This window comes from Camarhynchus parvulus, chromosome 3 (assembly GCF_901933205.1).
Source record: "Camarhynchus parvulus chromosome 3, STF_HiC, whole genome shotgun sequence".
NCBI lineage: Eukaryota > Metazoa > Chordata > Aves > Passeriformes > Thraupidae > Camarhynchus > Camarhynchus parvulus.
This window is the reverse complement of record NC_044573.1, coordinates 67,841,377-67,868,652: the sequence shown is the minus strand read 5'-3', so window position 1 is coordinate 67,868,652 and position 27,276 is coordinate 67,841,377. Positions and strand designations below refer to the sequence as shown.

The 27,276-nt window shown below is 42.2% G+C and overlaps 1 protein-coding gene across 1 annotated transcript; it reads right to left on the bottom strand.

The window, feature by feature from the left end:
- Positions 1–18,817: 18,817 nt before the first annotated feature.
- Positions 18,818–27,071, bottom strand: CD164 (CD164 molecule). The gene is made up of 4 exons (XM_030946071.1): positions 26,855–27,071; positions 24,088–24,279; positions 22,899–22,982; positions 18,818–21,921 (listed from the first exon to the last, which is right to left on the bottom strand). Exons 1-4 carry the CDS (start codon positions 26,949–26,951, stop codon positions 21,752–21,754), a joined length of 543 nt encoding a protein of 180 aa, XP_030801931.1. The 5' UTR covers positions 26,952–27,071; the 3' UTR covers positions 18,818–21,751.
- Between the last annotated feature and the right edge of the window lie 205 nt (positions 27,072–27,276).

The window sequence follows — 27,276 nt, the reverse complement described above, 5'->3', positions numbered from 1 at the left end:
AAATCAAGCCAAAAAACCCCAACCAACCAAACAAAAAAACCTGCAGAAAATTTCAGCAAGAACCCAGTGTAGTTATTAGCATTTACTGCTTAGGTCTGGCATGCAGAGGTGCCAGGCAACCTTGGAAGCAGACTGTGCTGTTGGCTGAGCCCACAGTCTGCAGTTGTGCTTCTTTCTTATCTGAGGTGTATAATATGCCAGGAATGACTTCTAGCTTCCCTGCATTGTGTTTATCTCCTTGAGAGTGCTGTTCAGTGGTAGGAGAATGACCAAACATTTATACCTAGCAATGACCTACCTATGTGAAATTTCAATACTGCCATTTAAATCTGTTTAAGTTCTATCACATACCTTCCTACTTGGGCTAATCTGTGTGCCCTTTCTGAGGGCAGCTTGATTGCAAAATATCAACAAATGGAACACACAATTGTTTTTATCATATATTAAATGGTCTGTCTGTACAAGCTTATCAGAAAGAGCGTATTTGTTCTGGTAAACACATTACCTCACAGCTTGCAGAAAGAAACTTGGTCACAGTTGTTCCAACTTTCTCTCTGGAGGCAGGGAAAGATGCCTGGGAAGCCAGGCTCACTGATGCAGCAGAACCAGGTACAGGATCTTCTCCAAAAATTGGATTCCCTAATCCTGCTCCCCAGTCTTTCTGCTCCTCTGTTTTCAGCACACATTTCATTCTGTCAACTCTCAAACCTACCAGTGAGGAGATCTTTCCTTCCTGATGACCAGAAACAGGCATTTTAAGATCATGTATGAAATTTACACATTTCACAGAATCCCAGAATTACAGAATGGGTAAGGTTGGAAAGAACCACAGTGGATCATCTGCTCCAATCTCCCGGCTCAAGCAGTTGTCACTTTCAAATATTGATCATGAACTTCCTGCTGCTTCCAGGGTGTCGATGTTTCTATTCAACAAACAGAGAAAAACAAAATGGATTATTTCATATCATCAAAGGATGATTTTCACCAAGCCACTCATTTAGGAAAATATTCTTGCTATAATTAAATGGGTATCACAGAGCATATTCTGAGCTCTGGACTGTTTACTCCTAGGCTGTGGTATCTGCTCATCTCTAGCTTTGCTCATTCACTTTCCCTGCTATGATAGATGGTGGGGCTGTGCCATGGGATGATTATGGAAATAACTGCTCTCAGAGCCCAGCTCAATGACTGAGAGGAAGAAAATCTTGGTCTCAAAAAGCAGGTTAGTAAAGTAAGGGATGAATATGAATCTCTAGTGCAGAATCTTTTTGTGACTTGTGTCCATCTAAAAGTACAAAATAAGAGAGGGTACTCAATCAGTGTTTCTGTTCTGCTGTATAACTCACCACAAGTGTAGCACTCACAGGAAAAAATTGCTGCTGCGTACCAGGTGGATGAATGTGTGAATCATTTGTCTCCTGCTGCTAGAAGCATCTTGTAAAAATGTCTGGTGGAAAAATAATGTACCTTCTCTGAGAGAGATGTATTCTCGATGGAGCAGGTACCACATTACAGAGAGTGATGGAAGCTCTTTTTAGTTATAGCAGAGGGAATACTTTGGATATACCTCAGCTTGTAATATTCTGCATTATTTTTCTTGGAAACTTTATGTCTGCTGCATAATTGTATTGCTCACTCTAACAATGCCTTTGTTTTCAAGTAGTGCACTGATTTCTTTGTGGCTGCATATGTTACTACTTTGCAAAAATAAGACATCCCAATGTGGTCTATGCTGGCCTGATTGGGACCACAGAGCAACTACCTGCATCAGATCCTCAGAGTTTTGATTTGATGGTACATGAGCCCATTAATGTCAATAGTGACTCTAGGAATATTGTCATTACTTTTGCAGTTCTAAGAGTGAATCCAGTTTTCACCAGAGGGCCTGATTTTTCACCATGGTGCTGATACTTCCATTAAATACATACATCCCAGGACTGCCAACAGATTGCCTGCAAATGACACAATTAAAATTCAACTTTTTTAGTGCCTGGAGGCAAGAAGGATATTACTCTGTCTTCCTGATACATTGATTCTAGGAAAATAGTAAAGAAGAGACCATCTGGTTGTAGTTGAGAGACTTTTGAAATCTTCTGAGCATCGCTTTCCCATATGTGCACACTCCATCTCTTACAGGTTTGTAATTGCAGGGCAAGTCAGATGTCTATTGCCTTAGCACTGAAGCACGGTGATTTCAAGCACAGTGCTTGAAATCAGCAGTGAAGTGAGAAGGGACCAGTCAACAGTGTGATGGGTCTGAAGGAAAAGGTTGACTCTGAAAATAATGGTAACTTGAAAGAACATTTTTCTAAAGCAAGGAAATGCATCTGTGTGTCAGTAAGCAAAGACGAGGATAATGTGCTGGTTGAGCTCACTGCTGCTGTTACTGCATTCTGCCTGGGACACGGGTTGGGTGAGGAGATCCACTAACAGACTCTGTTAATTCGTGACTTCCTGTCTTGAATCTTTGCATGTTTATGCCCCAAGTGCAAAAATGTTGGGCCCTTAGAACCTGAATAACTACATGTATTTGAATTGGATTGGGTCCTAACCTAAAAACTCTGCTTTCAAACTGTTCTGAATGAAACCACCACCATGCTTTCTACACAGGTGAACATCAGAAATGTTGGACTTGGATCTGAGGAAGTATAAATGTGAACACACATTCAGTCATAATGTCAATGCTTTCATGTACTGCCATTATCCCTTTTCTGGGCAGGGGAAAGAGACTGTGGTGTTTCAGTGACACTGATAAATGTGTTGATAGGAGTTTTATCTTCTTCTTGTGCAGGCTGGTCACATAAAAGAATGAGGGCAGAATCCTTTTCACACTAGTGGTTATTTAGAATAAAAAATATATTTAACTTTTTGTTTTGAAAAAGAGCCCCCAAAACTGATCCTCTGGGAATTATAAACTCAAGCCTGGAAAGTTATTTCCAAGCCTCAACTTCCAGATCAATTTCTTTTATAGTCAAACATATTCCTCCTCAGCAAAGTTCAATTTGTGCTGAAATTATGGTAGTAAGCTAGTGAATACAAATGAGATCAAATTGATAATGGCAATATACTTCTGTTTAAAGCAAATATGTCTGCAGCTCTCTCAAGCAGAGGAGCTTGCAAAGCAGGGTATAACTGCAGTGCCATCAGGGTGAGAAGGGTCTTCAGCACCCCAAATGTACCTGGGAGGTGAGCACAGCCAAAAATAAACAAGGAATCAGTGGAAATGGAAGAGAAGGCTGCAGGGGGACCTTGGTGTCCCCAGGCAAGGGAGGGACAGTGTGCAGATGCAGCGGACATGAAGAGTGGAGAGCTCCCATGCAGCACAGGGCTGTGTTTGAGCAGAGCCATGGGAACTCGGTGGGCTGCTGCCCACCACGGCCAGGGGTGCTTGCAGGGTGCTTAAGAAGGATCAGCAGGGAAGAAGAGGAGTGAGGATTGTGTTCTGTGCAAGGGGCTCATTCCCTGCACAAAGCTTGTGAGGGAGTGTGCAGAGGCACTGCTGACAGCCTAGGAGTCAAGGTCAGAGGAGGGAGGAATGTTAGAGAAGATTAATGACTGTGGTAGGGAACCTGTGACAGTATGCCTGGTCAAGAGAACAAATTAGATGGATTTGTCTATAGAGGGATAAGGAAAAGTGGTTTTGATTTGATTCCTTGGAGTTCATCTGGAAATGTACTGGAAGGGGAAAACAGCACTGTGAAAGCTGAGGCAGTTCCTGGGTAGCATTAGGGATAATATCTTAAGAGCAAATACTAGAGGAGCCAACTCTGGTAAATCCCTACTTCTGCTGCTCACAAACAAGGAAAACCACATGAGGCTGTATTGACTGTGAAATTATTTCAGGATCAGGAGAAAGGTTGCAAAATTATGCTGCAGACTCAGGACTTGGGACTTCAGGAGAGTGGACTGTGACTTATTTAGGGAATTGTTAGGCAGATTCCCTGAAAGACTGCCAAGAGAGGAAAAGTGCAGAAGAAAACTGGTTGATTCTTAAATAAAACTGAGATTTCATAACTAGCTACGCTGTTATGCAAGAAGACCCAGGAGTTTAGCAGAAATTTGGCCTTGCTTGCCTTAGCAAGGAGCTTCTTGAGGAACTGAAATACAAAAAGAGAGATTGCAAATAGTAGAAATGTGGGAAGGCCACAGAGCTGGAGTATTGGAGTTCAGACCCAAAGTGGTGAAATGAGGAAGGCCAAAGCCCAGCTGCAGATAAAATTAATACGGGGTACAAAGGCTAAGAAGGTAAGTGGGCACTGAATGGGAGACCTTCTCTGCAGAGCCACTTCTGCCAGGAGGGCCAGAACCTCCAGCAGTCCTCCAGAACCTCTGTAAGAGTTTTCAGCAGGAAGCCATAGAAACACAGAATGTTAAGGGGTTGGAAGGGACCTTAAACACCATCCAGTCCCAATCCCCCCTGCCATGGGCAGGGACACCTTCCACTAGACCAGGCTGCTCAAGGCCTTATCCAATCTGGCCTTGGGCACTGCCAGGGTTGGGGCATCCACAGCTTCTCTGGGCAAGTCTGTTTGGAACAGTGAAGAGGAAAACCTGGTGACTATACTTTTCATGAATCCACTAATTTTGTTTTAACTGAGGACACTGTAATTAGGGTCGACCAAGTATATGAATATAGTGTGAACCTAAATCCCCATTTGGCATAATAGTGTTCAATACCTTTAGGAGGGCTTCATTTTGGAGGGGTTCACTGCTTGCTTTCTGGGATTAAATTTCTTCAATTTTTCCCATTCACATTTCCTGTTTTCCCAGAGACGCAGTAATAGAAATTTATTGCCAAAGGCTGCACTGGTTTATACTGCAAAGTTTGAGCATTTGAAAGTTAAAAAGTGATATAGAGTTGCATGCTTTCACAATTGTGTTTACTTCCAAACCATGTTACTTCCTGGGGAAATAATCCTTTTGGGTCTTCTCTTAACAATGTCTTCTTTAGCAGGAACAGCTGCAGCTCATGCAGGATGAAAATACCAGGCTTAGCAAGCTGGTGTGTAAGCTAAAGGCTCTGAACTGTTGAAAGCAAAACCCTCAGAAGGCACAGCTCTCTGCTAAACTCAGAGATGCTGCAAAGATATTTCCTTACCATTTCATCTCTTACCATGTCTAATTTTTTGCAAAACTCGTGGTCAGGTTGGAGGGGCCCATGGAATAATGGTGAACCTATAGGAGATCTTAGGTAGAAATTCTAAACTTTTTCCCCTCTGTCTTACAGGTATAATGGTGGTCTTCAAATGGAATGAATGTGAAACAAATCTCTGACGCTTGCTTGAAGCAAGAGTTTAGGAAGTGTGTGTAGCCTATAGTATTCCTAATTCTGTCATTGACTCAGAAGATGAACTATGACACTGCATCAAAATTTATTATTTCATAACTGACCAGAAAGTATGAAAGGGAAGACAGGCAGACATGAAGTGAAAAAGAACTAGATTGTTGTTTGGGAAGTGCTGGCATTTGTCTTCTTGTTTTAATTGGTATCTGCTTAAATGAAGCAAAACACAGCATGAGGTTTATGAATCTAATGAAAGAAATACAAGATTAAGGACAAAAATTACTAAATTAAACTGAAGATAGATGGAAAGAAAAGCACATCGCTGTTGTAAATGAAGATGATTAGGATTGCACAAACAGGCTATTGATTGTTATTGTGGCTAATTAGCTGCACATGTCTAACTAAGGAAAGCAGACTGGATCATATTTGTTAACTTTAAAATGGTGAAAAAAAATGGACTTTGTGTTCTTGTCATTTTAAACCCTAATAAAATGGATAGACTTAGTTCAGCTGTATCAGGGAGATGCTAAATCATCAGAATATTTTACTAAATAGCTCAGTCAAAAAATGATTGTATTATTGCAAATTGGTGGATTTAAATAAGAAATGAGAGCCATATTCACAAGATTTAAAAGGAAAGTCTGAAACTGAGAAAAATTATTGGGAGAATTTGGCTTTTTAAGATTAGAAGCTAGCTCACCTCACTGTGGCAGAGCTTTCTGGTGTTTGACTTTGGAATGGTCACAAAGATCTAAGAACTTGTATTTCATTGTCCCCCACTCCAAGTGCAGAGGATCCTGGACCCTTCTTTTCCCAGTTCAAATGGCTGGGAGGAGAGGGCTGCTCAATCTGTGCCTGACATAGTAAGATGTATATATACACATATTTCTGTTTGTATTTAAAAGAAACAAAAAGACCTTGCCTAGAAGGAAAACAAGCTTCATCACACATATTTTTGCTTTAGAGACAATGAAGGGATAAACAGATTAGTAGAGGGACAAGTCCTTCTAATGCACGAGAGATCAAGTTTTGCATTTCTCTGAGCTTATTTGCACACAAGAATTTGAATTGCTTAAATGTAAATATAATTACAGATGTGCAGTTGTAGGAAACATCATCCTACATTTTCCCCTTTAGGGGACCCCTCTTGTCCATCCTCTTCCTGTCCCTGCTTTATAAAAGGTCCAGCTTTTGTTAGAAGATAGGAACAATTCAATCCCACTTTACTCAAAACTCTCTGAGATTTACCTTTCCAGAAACTCCTGTATAAAAGAGAGAAAATGACTGCTCTCATATTGTTTCTGTTATGAGCTTTCTATTTACAGGAAGCTCTTCAAAACAAAAAAGAGTGTCTGAATGCTGCTTTGTTTGAGAGGCAGCTCATGTCTGTGAGGAAAGCTCTTGCAAAATCTCAAGCAGACACTGTCAAGATAAAGAAATGGCTATGTAAACTGGTATCTGAATTCTCCTCTCCATCTCACTTGCTTTAATGAGCAATTTGCCTGCTGTTATTCTGTGACAGAAATGGATTAAAGACTAACTACACAATACAATTACTGGAGCTGGATCTTCATTTTATGGCATTGAAACAATGTATTTGTCTGGGGGTTCTCACCATCCCAGGCAGAGAAAACTAAGGAAAAAACTGCAGCATCTTGGAAGAAGTTTTAGTCACATACCAAAATGACACCTACAGGTGCTACATTTACATCTGTCATCAACAGTGCTGGATGTATGTTTTAGTAGTGCAAAACACCCTACTAATATTTTATTCCACAGATTTAAAAAAAAATTAAATTACAGATATTGAGGTTATTAGTCTTCTACCTAATCATTAAATTTCAAGGGAACATTCAGGACGTTACCATTAAAACCAGAATATATTAATTACATGGTTTTTTGGTTGGGTTGTTTTTTTTTTTCAATCTGAACACCTTCATGGATATATCACTATGCCAGCAAGCTGCCTTTCGCTTCTACACATGGCTGCACATGCTGAAATGCCCCATTCCTCAAAGTCAGACTGAAAAGCACACCCTTCACTTGCAATATACCTAATGCCAGGCAACATTGCTGTGTGGAAAATAAGTCTTGTCAAACCAACCTCATTTCATTCCACTGATAAAATTACCAGTTAGATAGATAAACATTATGCTAGAGATGTAATATATATTTGGAAGGGCTGTGTGGGTTAGCTGCACATAAATTTTGTATTTTAAATTTCAGTATTCACCATGTCAATAAAAATGCTAAATGGATTGAGAGCTAGATTTTTTTGACATATAAACCACAGCATTTTCATTAAATTTAGTTGGTTTCTGATGGGTTTTTACAAGGGTTGGTAGCAGAGCTATCAGTATACATTTTTGTCAGCGGCTTGGAAATAAATATAAAATTACAGATGATAAAAATAACCAATGACATATTTGGGGAGGAATGTTAGTGAATTTGATAAGGCACATACAGTGAATAATGATGTGGGCAGAGCAGGAGGACAGAATCACACAGGTAACTCAGTAACTTGGTTCTCCCTCTGAGAGGTATTTCAGTGCCTGCTTAGATGAAGAATAAGAAAGCAGGACTTGTGCAGAGCTGGGTGACTGAATCCCTGGATAGGACAGGGAATTTAGCAGACAGATGACTGGCTGTGTAGCGTGGTACTGGAAAAGATGGATGCTGCAACCTATTAGTTTACAAAAAGGGGAGCAGTGCAGATATAGTGAAAAGGAGTTTGTAGCTCTCTGTACAACACAGAAATACTGCTGTCAGAGTGTACTACATAAAACAGATGAGAAAAAAAATGAGGGAGTACAGTGAAGAATTCCAAAAATTATTTGAGGGCTGCAGGAAATGCTTTCTAGCAGAGGGCTCAATCTGTTTAGCTTATCTGAAAGAAGAGTGACATGCCTACAATCTGCAGATAATAATGTTGAGAGAGATCAGACATTAAAAAGTACTTAAGGAAAGGTGAAGCTTCAAAGTTGAGGCCAGAAAATTTGAAAAAGGGGAAATTAGAAACAATGTTTTTAAAATGTGATTAAGCAATGGCAATATGGCAATATGGAGTATCATCAAAAACAAATGCCTTTTTGGGAAACATGGATTAGCCAAACTAACTTACTCATTCCAGTACAAGGGTAATGAAGGTAAAGATGATATTCAAAATTCACATCTGGCAGATTGATTGTGCCATTCTGAGCTTATCAGTCTGTGAAACTCCAGCCTTAGTAAGGCTGAGAGAGCTCCCCAGTGAAAAATGCTTGGGCTGTGACTGCTTTAAATTCTTCATGCTCAGATTTTTCTAAGCAGCAGAGTGGAATTAATAAATTGGTTTTCTTCACCGACAAGCTGTCAATTTACTTCCAGAAGACCCACTTCATCCATCATCTTTCTAGCAGCAGTTTTTGTTGGTTTTGTTTTCTTTTGGTTCCTTAACATAAGCTTCTGGTTCTTTCCTTTCTTTCTAATTCCTTTTTTACCATTATGATGATGGAATTTACCAATAGCAAGCTTCCAACCTTGCCTGTACAGGAGGGCTTGTCCTGATATGGGTGGCTTGTGATACCATTGCATTTGATTGAAGTGCAGATTCTAACATGTAGCGATACTGTCTGTCTACAAGCTGTGTACAAACACCAACGTTTGAAAAAGCTGTGCTCATTTCCCCCCTCTTTCCTTTTTTATACATTGTTTTAAAAACAAGTTTCTCGTGCAGAACTGAGGCTGGTTGCAGAAAGCAAATTGCAACAGAATGAGGAAACTGGAAGCAAATGAACTTTTTATTTGCAATTGGATGAATCCACATGAATGTTGTTTTGAGGCTTCTCTCTCTAACAAGCAATGATATAAACACAGCATTCTGTTTCTAACTCACCCTACCCTTCCCTTGTGCTCCCCGTTTTCACAAGCAAGATTTTATTTTGGGTTTAGGTCTGAGTGGGTTTTTTAGATACTAGGATAATTCAGATTTGTTTACCAATTCATTATCTTCAGTACCAATGAAGACTATGTGGGATTGGGTCTCTTCATTCAGCTCAGCTGGGCATGACATCTGAGGATTGATCATTGGAGTTTAAAAAGAAATCAAAAAGATGGGTGTGGGAACTGGGATTAAATAATTAACTCTGAAGTGTTTCTAATTGCACGTTTTAGAAACAAAAGCTGTTGGAAGTAGTATAGAGGAAGTTGCAAACAGCCAAGAACTTCCAAGAGACAAGTAATCTGTGCAATGAAAGCTAAAAACTTGGAGAAGCTGTTTGAAGAGAAGAAAAAGAGCAGAGAGTGAAATGCCTCTTTGAGACAAGCTGAAAAACCTTCTAAAACATACTGTACTCAACAAGAATGAGGGCAAGAAAGAAAAGCAGCAGATACACTCTTAATGCTAGCAGAAAAAGGAAATATTAGCATGTCTGAAGAGATGTCTCAAGTTTTAACACTGACCACATATCTGAGTGTGTCCCTTCAAGTGTCTGAAGTTCAGAGCCATCTAAGTGTGCTGGATATGTCTTGCAGAAGGAGCCTTGGCACTGTGCTAGCCCCTGCCTGCTGGGGCCTCTAGGGTCATGGTCTTCTTCTGGTGGCATCTGGGGCATCAGGCTCAGCATGGCCAGCTGGGCAAGGGAGGGGATTGTCCCGCTCTGCTCTGCACTGGAGCAGCCTCACCTCGAGTGCTGGGGGCAGTTTTGGGGGCCACAATATGAGAATGTTGTTGAGCTGTTAGAGAGTGTCCAAAGGAAGCTACAAAGATGGAGGAGCAGCTGAGGTCACTTGGTCTGTTCAGCCCAGAGAAGAAGAGACTGCAGGGAGACCTCATTGAAGTCTACAACTTCCTCATGGGGGGAAGAGGAGCAGCAGGCACTGATGTCTTCTTTCTGGCGACCAGTGACAGGTCATGAAGGAATGGCCTGAAGTTGTGTCAGAGGAGGTTCAGGTTGGATATCAGGAAAAGGTTCTTCACCCAGAGGGTGGTTGGGCACTGGCACAGGCTGCCCAGGGAAGTGGCCACAGCACCAAGCCTGACAGAGCTCAAGAAAAGCATTTGGCAACACTCTGGGTGTGACTGTTGGAGATGGTGCTGTGCAGGGACAGAAGTTGGACTCAAGGAAACTGATGGGTCCCTTCCAACTCTGCTAATCAATATTTTATGATTCTATGATTTTCTTTCTGCTACTTATGAGGACCATCCTGTTGACCCTGGGACAGTATCCTTGCTCTAGAAAATGAGCAGTATTCTCCATATGTAAGAGGTAAACTGCCTAAGAATTTGTGAGATGCTGGTGCAGAGGGAATGGGTGTGCAGTGTCAGACAGAACATGCTGGCAGCCCTGGGGAGGCTGAGAGTGGTGTAGCTAAAGCAGCAGCTGGCTGGGTTTGGTGGATCTGGGGGATTTGGATGTGCCCCAGCCCTCTCCCATAATGGTCATTGTCATCACCAGGCTAAACAAGGAACTTTGGAGCCTCACTTGGACACCGCCTCCCTGCCAGGGCCATGTTCCTGGGTCTGCAGTGCCTGTGACATTTTCCAGGCAGGGCTTTGACACCAGTGCTGCAGAGCTGACAAACTGCTGTCATTTGGCTTTATCTACTCTGCATTGGACATGAACTCTCTGCCCTTACCTCTGTTTCACATTGTTTCACATTCTCACACATTACAACACTGTTCCCCAAATTCTGGACTACCAAATGAATGTACTGGGAAGGGAGCTGCTTTAATCCAGCCAGACCTCAAAAACGGCATTAGTTTTCATTAAACTGATGCCATTGTACTGAAGTGATGTATTGAGTCTAAATCTTAGTGCATATTTGCTAATAATTGATTTAGTGTAACTGAAATCAGATCCACTCTCAAGATTGTCTCCATGTGAAAGGCGCTATAGAGCTTTAACTGCTTCAATTTAAAAACTGTTTTGGCCAAGTAAATACAATCTCTGTGTTTAGCACAGTTGGTAGAGTAGGCTCTTGGTAGTGAAATGTGGAGTGCTTCTTTTGTAGTATAGCCTGCAGAAAAAAAAATACTGTTTGGAAACTACTTGATTACACTTTAACTAGATGAATCCATCTACGACAATTTTGCTGCCTCAAAAGCCTCCTTACCCTTGCTTTCTTGGTCTGTTGAGAAAAAAGCTAAGTGTGTCTGAATGTCTCTCCCCTAAGCTGAGCAAAATATAGTCTGTCTTCAATCTTTTCCAGCATCAAGGTGAAAGCATGAATTGTTTGTTTTCCAGAGTTAGGATGACAAATGCCATTCTGCTGGAAATAATTTCTCAGGCTTCTGGCATGTTTTCTAAACAAAATCATATGAGAGACTTTTATACAGCCACAGCAGTTGGTGCAGACACATGAGGCCACTGATTTCATAGGTGTCTACCTTTGATGAGGCCCTGAACTGTTTTGCTTTGTTTAAAAAATAACCCTTCGAGAGATCAGAGATGTCAACAGCTATATCAGCCTTTGAGGAGAGCAGAATAGAAAAGGGTAACTGCAGTGCTCATGCTTTTATTGCCACACAACAGTCCTAGCACCTATGTGGTCATTAACACCAACAAATCTCAAATATAAATTTAGTTAGCAAATTACAGTCTGTGTAAGAGGTGAGGGAAGAGGTGCTGGTTTTTTCCACACACAGTTGTCCTGCAAATGGATGTAGGGCCTTGTCTAATTAGGGTTATCTGAAGAGTACAGTGAGAAAAAGGCCTCTTTATTGTTTTTATCTTCCTCCAGCAATGCCTGAAACACAGATGTCCTCTAAACAATGAGAATGCCAATTTGCACTATTCATGCTGTACTTTGCATTCAGAGGGATTATAGGTATATTTAGCAAAGCTGTAATTATGGATTATTTCAACCAGAGAGAACTCATTCACTTGAGTGCACAAGGCAACATCTTTCCCTTTCAGTCTAGGCCCCTGCTTTGAGGCAGAGCTAGCAGATGATGAATTTTTGTTGCTGCCATTAATCCTTTTACCACCTTTAAGATACAATGTCAGTTAACCCAAGAGTGCAGTTTCAAACAGGAGACAGGTTGATGAACTGCAATGCCAAGTTGATGATCTGGAAGTGCGGTTTCCCAGAGGAATGTGACTGCAGGTAAAGACAGGTTGTGAGTTATGTGTCCCTGTCTCTGAACACCTCTTTAACCTTTGAAGGAATAGGAACTTAAGCCAAACATAAAAGAGGAGACAACATGCTCTATAATGAAAGCATTTAGGTAGAGGAGAAAGACGAAAACCAACCTTCAGGAAAAGTCAGATAACTCAAAAGCCATATCTATGCTGTCTGACACCACAGCTGCTGGAGCAGCACAACACACCCAGTTAATAACTTTAAACCATAATTTGTGTTGTCTTTTGCTTTGTAGGGATATCATGGGAAATAAAAGAAGAGCTGCATTTAGTGGGGGAGGCAACTGGGAGACAAAGGATCCCAAGTGGTAGGAAATCAGGCTTCAGTAGTGGTGCTGTTCTTGGAACAGCTTACTTAGAAACCATGTGGGGCAGTCAAACAAGACTGCATCCTTGTAATTCAGCGAGATATATGCCTATGACTGCAGGAATTTTTTAGAGGCTTTCAAGACAGCAGTGAGAGCTTGCTAGCCCTTAACTGAATTAACCTGGAATTTATACCTTTTAACAAAAATCTTTCTTCTGTTTATTTATTTCAGCTGCTTATTGTGTATCTTTAAAGGTAATGCTTATGTAATTCACATAGATTTAAAGCTTGTTTAGGGATTCCTACCCCTACCTGTCTGAAGTTTCTGCTTTTTTTCTGTGTTATTAAAATCCTACTGTCAGTCTGAATAATGCAGGCAGAAAAATTGATGGGCAATACCAAACTCCTAGTAAGTTAAGTAGAGAGAAAAAAACTCCAATGATCTTTCAAGGTCCATTTCTATCCTATAAAGAGTATAAAGTACAACAAATTTAATTACAGCTTCCTCCTGCAGGAAAATGTTAGCTGCTCCTGCTGCAGGAAACTGAGAAATGCTCATGAGCACACTGCTGAAGACAAGACACAAAGCAAATCTGGGAAAATCAAGATGGGAGATGTCTTTACTTAATGCACAAATATACTTCACTTCTCTGACTTTAGGCCAATCAAGCTCAGGGGAAAAGTTGGTGCAAAACTTGTAAGTCACATTGATGCCACTGAGCACAAGCAGAGCAGCTGTGATAGGAGATTTTTTTCTCCTGCAGTGAGTTACTATTGTTAAAGATGATGCAGAGCTGGAAAAATATTGTTAAAGATTATGCAGAGCTTGGACTTCTCTGTGCTCAACACAGGATTCCCATCAAACTCTAGACACAGAGCCTGAAATGCATTAAAACCCTGCAATGTATTGTAGCTACCTTTTCACCTGTAATATTTTTATTCTTATGTCTCATATTTAACTGATACTGTGAAATTTTGATTTCTTTCCATTTCAGAAAGGTAGAGGGAAGTTTGCCCAGCTGTTGTCCCACAGTAAAAACAGTATAAGAAGTAATTTTCCAGACAATAAGCCAATATTGAATGGCTATTTTTTAAGCATTAACACTAGTACTTCTGATAAGGTTTGCATCATGTAAAGGTTTGTCTTTACTGATAAATTGATTTGCACTGTGCTACTGACTTGACTTCAGCGCTATAGTACTTGGCCAGATCTATCTACATAGGGGTGGCAACTCTTTTGTGCAATAGCTGTGTTGTGACTATAAAGGCAAAGGTGTTTTTGAAACAGATTATGTCAACTTCAGGAATTGCCCAGGTGGACAAAGACTTCAGCCAGTTTGTAAGAATAATCTACAGATTAGAGTCTGAGCTGTGTCCTCTACGTATTTTCTCCAGTCCTTTTCCTTTCACTTTCACATCTTCCTCTTGTTGTCTTCTTGTGTTGCTGCTCTTCTTTCTGGGTTCATGTGATGTTTGTGTAGGCAGCCCTCTCAAGCAGAATGTGTGGACCCCTGATGCATCTGGCCAGCCTGGGTCCTTGTGCACTCTGCCCAGCTGCTCTCCTGCTGCTTCAGCAGAAGGACAGAGTCCCTGGGGCCTGCACCCTGAAATAATGCCAAAAACAGCTAACCACAGCTAACATCTTGGAGCATATCTGAGAAGTGTCTCAATTAACATATTAAGTGCAGGATTACAGATACACTGCAAAAACACCCTCATCTTTTTAGCTAAAGTTAGTGGGAGATGCTAACACAGGGTGAGGAGCAGTACAATCACATCACATTGCACACAGGTATTAATCAGGGCTAAATCACATCAAAGCTGACAGCGAGCAAAGCCTTTGAGTCAGTGGGCATTTTTCTTGGTAGCTGAAGGGTTGGTACTAAGGGGCTGCATCTATGTTTTTCAGAAATTAAATTGAATACTGGAATTCACTAGGGCATTTGATCTCACTGGGAACAGATCTCCACTTTTTAACAGGTCTCCATACATTTTAATCTTGGCTTTCAACAAGACCAGAAAACACACAGTTGTGGAGAAAATAGTCTCATATAATAAAGTAGATTTGTGACAGCAGGAATCTTCTGCTCCACTGAGATGTCTCTTGCTGCAGCAACGAATGCTGATACATTCATTACTATGAATTGAAAGGGCATGTGGTGAGCTGTAAAAATTGCAGAAAATTTCAGGTTTTGTGAGTAGTTGCAACTATTTGCAAAATTTTTTTTCTTACCTTCTGTCAAGATCATCCATAAATTGGTTTTTGCAGACTAAGCAATATGTTATTCAAATACACTATGCTGAATGTTCACAGCTTGGGGTTACTTCTTTTGTTTTTTTTCCCTCTACCCTAACACTCTTCTTAGAGGTCAGAAATAACAGCTTTTGCATTTACTTCAGCTCTACTTTAACTCTGCGTTAGTAACTCTTCAGGTTTTGCAGCTCAGGTACAAGCTGTCAGCATTATCAGCAATATCCTTTTAATTTTGACCCAAGGAGCAGCAATGACACAAGAGGAAACACTCAGAGACCAAAGACAGTAAGTAATGATGGCATTGATAATCACTTGATATGGTTGCAGAATGAGCAGATTTTTTGCTAGTCTGCAAGCTGTGATTTGTATACAGACCCAGACAGGTTTCATGTGGACAATAAATTAAAGCCCTGTGAACATTTATCTTCAAGAGCAAGGTGACAATATGAATCATAAGTAAATGGGAAAAAGAAGTTCCAAAAACTGACTAAGGAAAGGGAGAAGGAAGGAGGTATTTAGTTAGCAATGGTCTAAAAGGTAATTTTTTTGAGTACTGTACCATGATTAATGGAAGCTTTTATATGTTACTTATGCTTCCAGGTGCCTAGCAGATGGAAGGAGAGAACAGCACATAGGATATTACTACACCTAAATGAAAAGTCTCTTCCTACCGTCATCACGTAGCTACAGCAACAAAAGCTGGTCCAGAAGTAAACCTAAATGTATTTTATAATCATTCCAGGTCATTTTAGAAAATGCCACTGAACTGACAACATTGAAGTAAAAGAAGAAAAACTTGACACATAAATCAAAGAGAGGCAGTAATACTCCAGTGCTGTGCACATGCCCTTCAATGCGTCTGGATGCAGCGTTCAATACCAGCTCCAGTCATTCAATCTGCTAATCCATTTTAGGTACTGGGTGATACAGAACTCCCTCCTGAGCAGGAGCAGCACTTCATGTCCTCCCTTCACAGACAGTGCAGCACAGTACAGAAAGGCAAGGACATCAGTTAAAGCTGAAAGGCTTCCTTTGATTGTGGTAACCTTGGAACATGGTGGTACAAAACACAGCTAGGTGCTTACAGAAAAACATTGATGTCTGGTGTTTTTTGGGTTTTTTTGTTGTTTTTTTTTTTTTAACTGGTATCCTATTGCAACCCTTGCCTACCACATCCTGCCCAACGCAGTGCTCTCACCCCCAGAGGCTGCTGCCTGCACACTAAACCTTTCATGTCTGTTTAAAGATGACTCATCAAAAGTGCTGTCTTGACCTGCCCCAGCACCTTCTCTGCTCTCCACCTAGAAAGGGAAATAAGTGCAGCTCCTTCCACAATGCTACACTACCTAAAACAGAAAATGTTCATAAGTATATCTGCATTTATCTTGCATTGAAAAAAGCTTGCTTTTATAGCCTAGCCAATAATGGTCTCAGAGTATCTTCAGAGATGCATCAAATTGTATTGCAGCTTTTGATCAGCGACAATACTAATCTATGTGTCTTTTGGCATTATCCACATGCCTGGATGCTTGTGAACACAAACAATCAAACATTTAAGCACTATTTTTATAAGTAAATAAGACCTAAAATTAAATTCAGGCGAAATTTAACAGCATTGCATTGGTTAAACACTGATTAAAAGAACTCAAAGTTGCATTAGAAATGCTGCAGTACGTAGAGATACAGGATTCCTAGAATAGGGTTGACATCCTTCACCATTACTGAAGCAAATTTTAATTCATGCAGGCTTGCTGCTACATTGAAACAAGTAACTTTATTCCCAGAATGCTGTGGGATCAGCTATCAAATAACATCAGTTCTTTTTAAGGTATGCAATAAATGAAGGACAAGGTGAGTGATAACTATCCAAGGTCACTTGTCACTAGAGAAGCCATCAAATGTGATTTTAGCACACTCCAGAAACCAAATGCCAGTTTGGAAGTAGAGCAATAGCATCAGTATGAAGCACTTAGGTGCCACTGCAGGAAGCTCCAGTTTTCCTTCATTCCCATACAGCCTTTGCAGAACTACAGCTATATTTTTTGCAATTTCTCATCATATACAACTGAGTCATGTCAATACACCTTCCTGCTTGATACACTACCCACGTAAGCATCAAGGTCACAATGTGAAACTGAGGTTTCTTCCCCCAGAGCTGGTTATCATTTCAGTCTGTCAGCAACCACAGAACTGCAAACCCTCTGTTCTCTTGCTCAAGCATACTGATAAATTCCCTGGCATGTGGGGACTGAGGGAACTGGCAGATGAAAATGCTGTCCATCATATTTGAGAAGTCAGGGTAGTCAGGTTTAGTTCCCACTGACTGGAAAAGGGGAAATTTAAATTTTTAAAAACAAAAACAAAAAAGGAAGGCCCAAGGCCCACAGGCTGGTCAGTGTCACCTTGGTGCCTGGCAAGAAGATGGAGCAAACCCTCTTGGAATCTGTGCTAAGGCACATGGAAAATAAAGAGGCAATTGGTGACAACCAACACAGCCTCATTAAGGGCAAATCTGGTGGCTTTCCACAATAGGGTTTACATCATTGGTGGGTGAAGGAAGAGTGACAGACATCACTTACCTTGACCTGCTCAAAGTATTTGACATTGTCCTGCATGACATCCTTGTCTCTGAACTGGACAGACATGGATTTGACAGACCCCTGGGTGGATAAGGAATTGGCTGGATGGCCACACCCAGAGCTGCAGTCAATGGCTCCATGTCCAAGGGGAGAGCAGTGATGAGAGGTGTCCTCAGGGCTCGGTATTGGGAGCAGCACTTTGTCTAACATCCTTGCTGGTGACAGACATTGGGATCAAGTGCACCCTCACCAAATTTGCCAATGACACCAGGCTGTGTGGTGCAGTGGACATACTGGAGGGAAGGGATGTCATCCAGAGGGACCTTGGCAGGCTCAAGAGGTGGGACTGTGCAAACCTTGTAACATTCAACAAGGCCAAGTGCAAGGTCCTGTGTCTGGGTCAGTAAAATCACAAAAATACAGGCTGGGCAGGGAATGGACTGAGAGCAGCCCTGAGCAGAAGGACTTGGATGTTTTGGTCAATGACAAGCCCAACCTGAGCTGGCAATGTGCACTCACATCCTTGAACAACAACTGTGTCCTGGGGTGCATCAAGGCAAGTGTGATCAGCAGGTCATGGAAGGTGATTCCTGCTCTCCACCCTGCTCCTGTGAGAATCCACCTCGAGTACTGCATCCATCAGGAGTGACTCTAGAGGTTGCCCAGAGCAGCTGTAGATACCCCATCCCTGGATATGTTTAAGCTTCATTCAACCTGGCCTTGCAGGTCTAGTGGAAAGTGCTTCTGCCCAGGGCAAGGGAGTTGAAACTAGATGATCCCCAAATTCCCTGCCAATAGCAAGCACTCCATGGTTCTGTGCAATCAGAAAAGAAATAAGGCTCAGAGCAGTACCTTTGTAATGAAAGTTCTAACAGTCTCTGTGCAAACACAGACAGCAGCCCCTCTTCCACCTGACATCCAGTATTACAAACTTTGCTCAGAAAGAGCAGTATTAAGCCTCACAGGTTGTTACAGGTGTAACACTTAATGCACACACTGCTCCTCTTTGGCTTTAAGCAAAAAACAAGAATTAAGCTAACATGGAAAAACATGACCTAAATGAAAATTCTTTTTGAGATAATTCCAAATCTGAATCAGTACTGTTAAATACAAAGTTAATACTGTTTTTAGGGGAACTAACTCTTCAAACCTTGCATTCTTCCTCTTTCCCTTAGTATTTCTCAATTGCCATGGGAAACAGCTCATCTCCCAGTCACCAAGCAGATATTCCTCTTGGGGATTGCTCACATTAAAGAAAATTCACAGGTAAAATTCCATTCAACAGATTTTATTTATCAATTTGGTTTTGCAATTACAACTGCTTCAGTTTTCTTCCACTGAAGACAAGATACAAACTTTTACAGCAACACTTGCAGAGAACATTCTTAAGGTAACAGCTTGATATTTGCACAAATTGGCTTCAAGAAAAAGCCAGCTAACTTGAAGAGTCACTAAGATTCAGTGCCTAAAACTGATTTAGGGGCAAATACAACTACAGATCTATGAGCTACCTTCCACTTCAAAACACAAAGCCAAGAAAAACTGCAAGTTGTTACTTCAGATTTTTTGCTGGTACACAGCACACATCAGCTGATACTGCATTTCACAAAGGAGTAATTACTTTCAACAGTGAGGCAGCCAAGTACATGGTGAAGATGTATAACCCAGCCTCCCCTCCCCACAAACAACTAAAAGGGAAACAATCAAGCCACAACTCTGAACTGTGGAATTACACCTTGCAGGCAAGGCTAGTGAGCAAGAGGTGTGTAGTGCAGGCCTTCCAGAACGTGACTAAATTGATACAGCACAAACTTGAGTTTTTCAGATAGGCATTTGTAAATGCCAGAGATCCTGGGCTTCCTAAAGTCTTGGAAAATAGCAATTGCTGGCACCACAACAAATTTAGTAACTAAGGCAAGGTATCCCTTCTACCCTTTAAAACAAAATTTGAGGCAAACAAGTAAGCAATTTTAAGGCACTTTAAACATTATTTTTAGTTTGCTTTACCAGCATACTTTATCAGCAACCTAAATCAGGATTAGCAAAGCTCATAAATAAGCATTTCAGCAACATTTCACAGAGCAATCTCTTTGTGGCAATGTTTTCCATGCTCTGAAGTGTTCTGTAGGACTTTTCTGCAAGTTTTCCAAAAGAGCCCTTTGAGGCCAAAAGTTGTACACTAGGTGTAGTTTGCCTTGCTGAGCTGAAGGCAAACTGTCATATTTCAAAAGAGTATTTTGTTCACTTCAAAGCACAGAATACAAGCTCATGGATTTTTTTTAACAAATAAATGTAGTAAAATAGCTCTTAGATAGGGAAAGGACAGATTTAAGCGATTTCACAATAAGGCCAAGGATATATGATCTAGCTCACACACATACTGTTGCTGAAAACTGGCTGCTCACTGCTGTTTTCATAAACCTGAGCTGATTGTCTTATTTTTGTTTAGAAAACCAAAAGCTAATGAACTCAAAGATACAGTACTGGTGAGTAACCTCTGCACTTTGTAGCAATTTGAGTTTTCTATGCAGCACAATAGAAACAATGCCATTCAAACTAGAAGAACACAAGAAAGCAACACTGTACACCAAGTTTCCAACTGAAATGCACTTAATTTGCTTCATAATTCAAGTCCCACTGCCATGACTATTATCTTCTATCAAAGCTATTTTTGTATTGGGTGCCAAATTCCAGTCAAGTCAGAGCTAGTAAGACAGTACTACAGATTATCCCAAACTGATGATCAGGGGATATCATCAGAAGCTATGCATTATGTGCTACCTCCACTACTTGATTTTATCTCTACTTCTATTTTTCCTGTGGGTTTGTTTTCACAGGTGCTCAAGTCAGTCTGCATTGGAGATGACGTACCTTTGATACTCAGATCACATGGCTGACCCAGCCAAGAGAGAAAAAAAACCCCAAAAACCTGAACTATTTGGCTGAATAGATTTCCTTAACCAGTTCACTGCAAGGTGATGCAAACCTGAAGCCAGCAAGGGGAGAAGGGACAGAAAAAAGCTGTAGCCTGTGGTCCCAGGATTACAGCAATCCTGACTAGGATCAAATCAGCAGATCCTCTGAATGACCCTTAACTGCTCCCTCAGCAAGCAGACATACAGGAGGGCAATAAAGGAAAACAACAACAACTCAAGCTCCTGAAATTAATTGCAACTAGTTTTAAGAACCGTTTGAATAACAAAAACATCAGGATTTCCCAAACATCAGTATTTCAAGTATAAATGTGAGCTGTTGCCTTTTTATACAGGGAGTGAACTGAATTATATCACTGGTTTTATGGTTGGTCTTTGCAGGCCAGAACAAAAGGTAAACAAGCCAAAGCTTCGGTCCGTAGCTGAACATTGCTGTACCGTACTCCTCACTCTAAAACAAAATCACTAAGGGACAGTTATTCTAGGGAAAGTTTTCTTTAAACTGGAATGCTCAAGTCACATGTATTCTATATTCCTATGTAAAGTAAATACTTAGAAGTTTTATTTATCTTTGATATAGCTGGGACATGCTTACAGCCTACTGAAATTTAGTCTTTTAAGGCACTAATATTTATTTTCCCATTAGAGGGATTATTCCTACATCCACCCTCAACATTAATTGGAAATGGCATAGGAATTCTGTTTGGAATGAAGTATTTTATGAGGCAACTTTTATTCTTGTGTAAAAAAAAAAGAGTTATGCTATTCTGTTAAGACATTATCTAATTCTACATTTTTGTCCATCTTTCTAGCAACACACTCTAAGAGCCATAAGCTACTACAAATGCTATTTCACTCCCTGAAATCAGTCACTGATAATTCACATCTTGATAAAACTGAAGGGATACTGTATCAGTTGTTTATATTAGCCTTCAGAATAAGTAATTTTAAGATTGTCTACTGGACAGTGTTGCCACTGAATAAGAATCTCTGAACATTCTACATTTGGCATATCAAGAAAAGTCCCACATCAGCAGCCACTAAAGGAAAATAAAACAGCCATTAGAACCCATGCAGCATATTGCAAGTAATCCTGTTGAAGAGATTCATATCACTTCTTGCCAAGTATAATGTTGCAAAAATATTCATTTGAAGTCTTCTTTTAGAGATTTAAAGGATATTATGAACTGCTGTCTTCCACGAGCAACAGAAAATATTTTGGTTCAGTGAACTACAGGTGTTGGGCTACTAGTCCATTACCAAGGGGCAGGTCCTAAAGCGTGTGGTAATTTCGGTCTTTAGATCTGCAGAATTTGTACAGAAAGAAAATAACAGCCTGCAGACCCAGAACAAGGACAATTCCACCTATGAAACTTGCAGCATCAAACGTAGATTTGCGTGGAACAGGTACAGGAGCCACAGTAGTAACAGTAGTATTTGAACCTGTTAAACACCAAATTAGAAACTGTAAGTGCACAATGCTCACAACAGTTCTACAGATTTTAGTGCTGGATTCCTTGTATTAGGATTACTCAAAAAATCCAAACACCAATAAGAAAACAAAAAATAATCAAAAGTGAAGCCTGAATTTAGATTACTGGTACTGAAATTCTGATTAAACGCTGTTTGTACAAGGCTAGAGCTATTTATAGACAAACTGCTCTGGACCTCAAAACTGAGCAATACCCAGCTGGACTTTATTTGTACTTCAAAAAGCCAAAGCCTCCCTCCTCTACATAGAATATATTATTGATATGCCCACATTCAAGACATATTTTCCAGTCTGGAAAACTGGAGCTCTTTGCTCCAGTTTTTTGGGGTTTTTTGCTTAAATTTAACACAAATTGTTATCTTCCATCTACTGTACTTTACCCCAAGAGTTAGGCTTAAAAACCAGCTGAAGTCACAAATACAAAGCTGGAAATAACAGCCATCTGCTGATGGGTAGTTTTAAAGAGTTTTGCTTTGTGAGACTTTTTCATGAAATACTTAGGACTGACTTGGAAATAAAATACTTCAGCTTATTCCCATCACTGTAGCAAAATTTCATTTAACAAAAACAAAAAAAACCCCATCCCATTATTATGCTGCAGAAACAAAGTATGACCTCCCAAAGACAGGGGAGTTAACAAGGGACTTTCAACCACAATACTCAAGTCATCCAGCTGATCTCATTTGACCAACGCGTTTCTCACTTTTTACATCTCACCAATTAGCTCTATTTCTCAGGCTGTATAACCTTGCTACTTGCATACATCACCTTAACAAAATTAGACTTGCCATAAAGTTAGAAGTGACAACACCAGACACACCAATACTACTTTAATGGTGTCACTTGGTGAGTCTTTCAAAATAATGCTTAGAAAGTGACACTGATTTCTGAGTAATTAACACTTTAATTATGGCAGTTGTAGCGTTACCTGCAGCAGTGGATGTGGTGGTGGTGGCTGAAGTCACGGTAGTTTTAGGCAGAGGAGCATGAGTAGTTGCATTGGTGACGTTGGCTGTTTGAGAGAAGACAGTACATACTCATCATCAACTCCAAAGCAAAGTTTGCAAGCACTGATGTTCCTATACAAATGATTTTTCCTGTTTTGCTTTAACAAGGATAACCTTTGCCCTCAGTCTGTATCCCACACAATTTAGGTGGCAAACTGCATGGCATTAAGCCAAGGTTCTGCAACAAGGATTATTTTCAAACTTGCATACTACTGTTACCCAAATACTTCAAGGTTCTCCACAGATCAGTGATTCTTTGTTCGGACAAAATGACTTTTTCTTCAAGCACTCATATAAATGCTGGTATTTGAACAAGAATCAAGAGATCTGTTTCAAGACAACTGAGAATCTGTATCAAGGCAAAGGACTTCCATTAAACTTTCATTAGAATCAGTTAGTATTAAATGTACTAAAAAAGTACCTAATTTAATACCTCTAGACAGGAGATACACACTCTTTCTTCTCCTGTCCTCAAAACACTTAAGTGCGAATGCCATCGCTGGAATAAAACCACTCACTGAAAACGAAACTGTCTCCTAAAAACTTTCATAATCAAACCATGTAAGCTGGGTCTCTGACCTCTTCCCCTCCCCTAAAGATTAGTATTACTAAAAATTAATCACTATTCCACTAGGTGCCCAGGACAAGTGTCAACATCCATGGGTTATTCAAAGCTAATCACCCTACTATACATTAGGCTGTTCTGAGCCTAATCAAGTACCAACTTGTTACCTCCCAGCTCCCTTGATTAGCAAGTTTTTAAAGATTAGGTGACTTTTTTAAAAGGAATTTCACCATAGTGATGGCAGAGAAATTTTTGAAAAAACAAACAACCGAAAAAACCCTAAACTCCTAAGAATTCATAATTAGTGGCAATTACTAATCCAACCGCCACTGAGCCAATTTTTAACAGAGAAAATGCTTCCTGCCAACATAACTAAGAGTTTTCTAAAATTCACTTCTTCCAAACATTGGAACCTTTTATGCATTCTGCACATCAGATTTTTAGTAGCCAAGCTACTACAGTGAACTTTGGAAGAAGCCCGTCTTTCCTGTTATTCACCAGTTCCTAGTTTCCTGCCGCTCTTGAGTTCAGTGCTTCTGTATTACCTATAGGAGTATGAGGTGTGGTGGCAGAACTGGCTGTGGTAGCATTGGAAGACGCCGTGGTCACATTGGAAGATGCTGTGGTGGCATTGGAAGACGCGGTGGTGGCATTGGTGGGTGTTACAGTGACATTGGAAGTAGGTGTTACAGTGACATTGGCCGCAGTAACACTGGTAGGAGGAGAAACTGTGGAAGCTATGAAAAAATAAAGTTACATTAGAGATAGTATTGAACTAAAAAACAACCCAACAAAAACATCATCAGTAGGCATAGCTTTAGGAATTTCATACAGCACTGAGTTCTGCTGTAGTTTGAGTTTGAAATTACAAAGCTTTTGAATCCACCATACTAACGTCAAAAGTTGCATGAGTGAATACATGAAAAATCTTGTCACAAGCAGCCCAATCAAGCCAGTGTTCAACTGGCAACTCAAGATTCCTCAAAGCAAACCAGAGTGAGAAGAACCCTATTGTCCAAGAAGAAACTGTGCATGCTTTACACAGGAGAGCACCAGGTATAGTGCACTGCTTCCCAGTCTCACTGAGACTGAACCTGAGTTTTAGGTAAAGCAGCCAGCTACAAATGCAGTAGAAAGCAATCAAAGTATGGGAAATAAAGACAAGAACTTGGAGAAATGCATGTACACATGCATAAAAAGGAGAGCAGAAAAAAAGTCAATCTATTTGTATTTTGATCGCAGCAGAAGCCAGCAATCTAACCAGTCCAACTGCTTTTTTACGTCAATCTCAGGCCAAACATTGTTACCTTCAAAACACAACACATCCACTAACTGGATCAAGTAAGAGCTTCTCGTAATCTACAGCTTTACTCCATTAGTTTTAATTGAGACTTACTCATACAGACATCATACTCCGCAAACCCACATACAACCCACAACTCCTTCTGTTGCATGCTCTCCAGCACATTTCACATCATATCCACCCACTCCAGGCACCTAGGGGTGACCTTTCACTTTTCTCCATGAAAGGAATGCTGCTATCCACAGATCTCTGGCAGGCAGCATGCTCATTTACCTCTCAAATAACAATTACAAGTACATTAACTAACTTCAGTATTCTGACAACCTGAAGTAAGGCCATGTGGATTTGGGCTTTCTTTTGGTTATGGCTCTACTATCAGGTCAGAAAGGCTGGCACATCTCCTTTCACATAAGATATGAAAAGAACTTTGTGGGTTTGCATCTGCACTTTGTGAGGTGTGCAAGAGCTGCCCCATTCCCTTCAGGAAGGCAGCACTCAAAGCGCTTCAAGAGCTTTATGACTGCTTCTTGGTAACAGATTTCAGGGGGGAAAAATCAATCAATTATGATGGACATGCATCTGAGGAACGATCGCAGCACACACAATGGCCTCTGACAAGTGAATAACCTTCACTTTTGTAGCTTCCTCACTGGTATGTGGAATATTTAGCACAGCACATCTCTTAAGACAGGAAGACATTAGCAGAGCCAACTTATACCAGGTACACTAGGACTTCTAACTTAGTTTCAAGAACAGCCTTCCCAGACTAACATGGGGAGGGATCAGATTTGCAAGAGTAAAGGATGAGGAGATGTTTTATCAATGAGCTGTTAACTTCAGAATCCGTGGCAAGGCCTCAGTCATTGCCTCAATGACACCTCCTGCTGTGAAAGGCTCTGTGGGGTCTTTTATATGGGATAACAGCAAGTTCCCCAACTCTGCCCGTCAGCAGACGCCTGCTCTTCACTGAAGGAAAAAAAAAAAGAAAAAAGACTCTGATACCACGAACTCAGCTTTTCAGCCTAGCCAAGATGACGTTTGCTCCCAAGATAAACCCGCTGTACTGGCTCTCGCACAGGGTAAATTCGGATACTCCCCTTACACTGGAGGAGAAAACCAGGAACCACGGGAGGGGTCTGTCCTGCCGGCCCAACAGTGCCCTCTCCCGTCGCAGCGGAGCGATTTTGTTACAGCAATTTTGTACTAGCCCCCGGCGGAGCAGTCCCGAGCAGCCCGGGCTGCCGCTCCCACAGGGTGTCTCGCATCCCGCCGGCGGGGCAGGGCTGGCGGAGATCCCTCCGGGCTGGGGGAGATCCCTCCGGGCTGGAGCGGCGGTGACCGGGCAGCGTCACCCTCAGCTGCAGCCACGGAACGCGGTCAGGGAACGCTGAAGCGCCCCCAGACAACTTTTTGTTTTGCCTTTTTTGCTGCCGTCCCCGCGTTTTGGGGCTCGCGTCACATTTCGCGGCTCTCGGCCCCGCACACACTTTGGCACACAGCCTACAGGGCCCGAGCTGTGGGCAAACCCGCGGGACGAGTAACGGGGCTCATACCACGATGAGGAACACGCGGCAGCAGGGCCAGAACCACACGGCCGCACCAAGGCACCCCCGCTCCCTGGCCCCTTCCGAGGGTGCGCGAAGCACCCGCGCACGGTTCCCCGGCACCGGCTCCCTCCTCCAAGGGGGAATAACACAGGATAACGGGTCCCAGACCGGCACGAGCAGGAGAGCGGCTCAAAAGCTCGGCGGGCTGCGGCCGCGGCGCCCAGGAAGCGGCGGCGGCGGCCGAGCGAGCGCCGGGGGAGCGCAGGGCGGCTCCCGGGGGATCCCGGGGCTCCGCGGCTCTTCCGCCCTCAGAGGGTCCGGCAGCAGGCGCGCACCGACGGACAGCCCCGCCGTGCTCGGTGCGCGGAGCCCGCCTCGCTGCCCACAGCGCCGGGCACGGGGCGGGGCTGCCCCGTCAGCAGCTCCCGGAGGAAAGGAGGGGGGAGGGCGCGGATCACTCACTCTCGTTCGCCGTTGCGATCGCGGCCAGCCCGCAGAGGCAGCACGCCACGGAAAGGACGGCGAGCGGGAACGTAAATGTCGTAAGTGTCCGGCCCATGGTGGCGATGCGGTGAAACGAGGGGGCTGCGGCTCCCGCTCCTGCTCGCACTTCCCTTCCCTGCCCCGCTCCGCTCCCGCTGCCGCCGCGCGCCACCGCCCCGCGCCGTCTCACGTCACGGGAGCGCCCCGAGCTGGCCCCGCCCCCCGCCCGCGGCGGCGCTGTGGTTCCGCCCGCCTTCCTCCTGCCCCCCCCCCCCTCCGGCGGGTAATGGAACGGTCCGCGGCGCGGCAGCGCGTCTCTTCTCCCCCACGTGACCTCGCCGCGCCCCCGGGAGGGAGCTTTTCCCGCGCGTCACGTGCCTTACGTCACCGCAGTGGTCCCG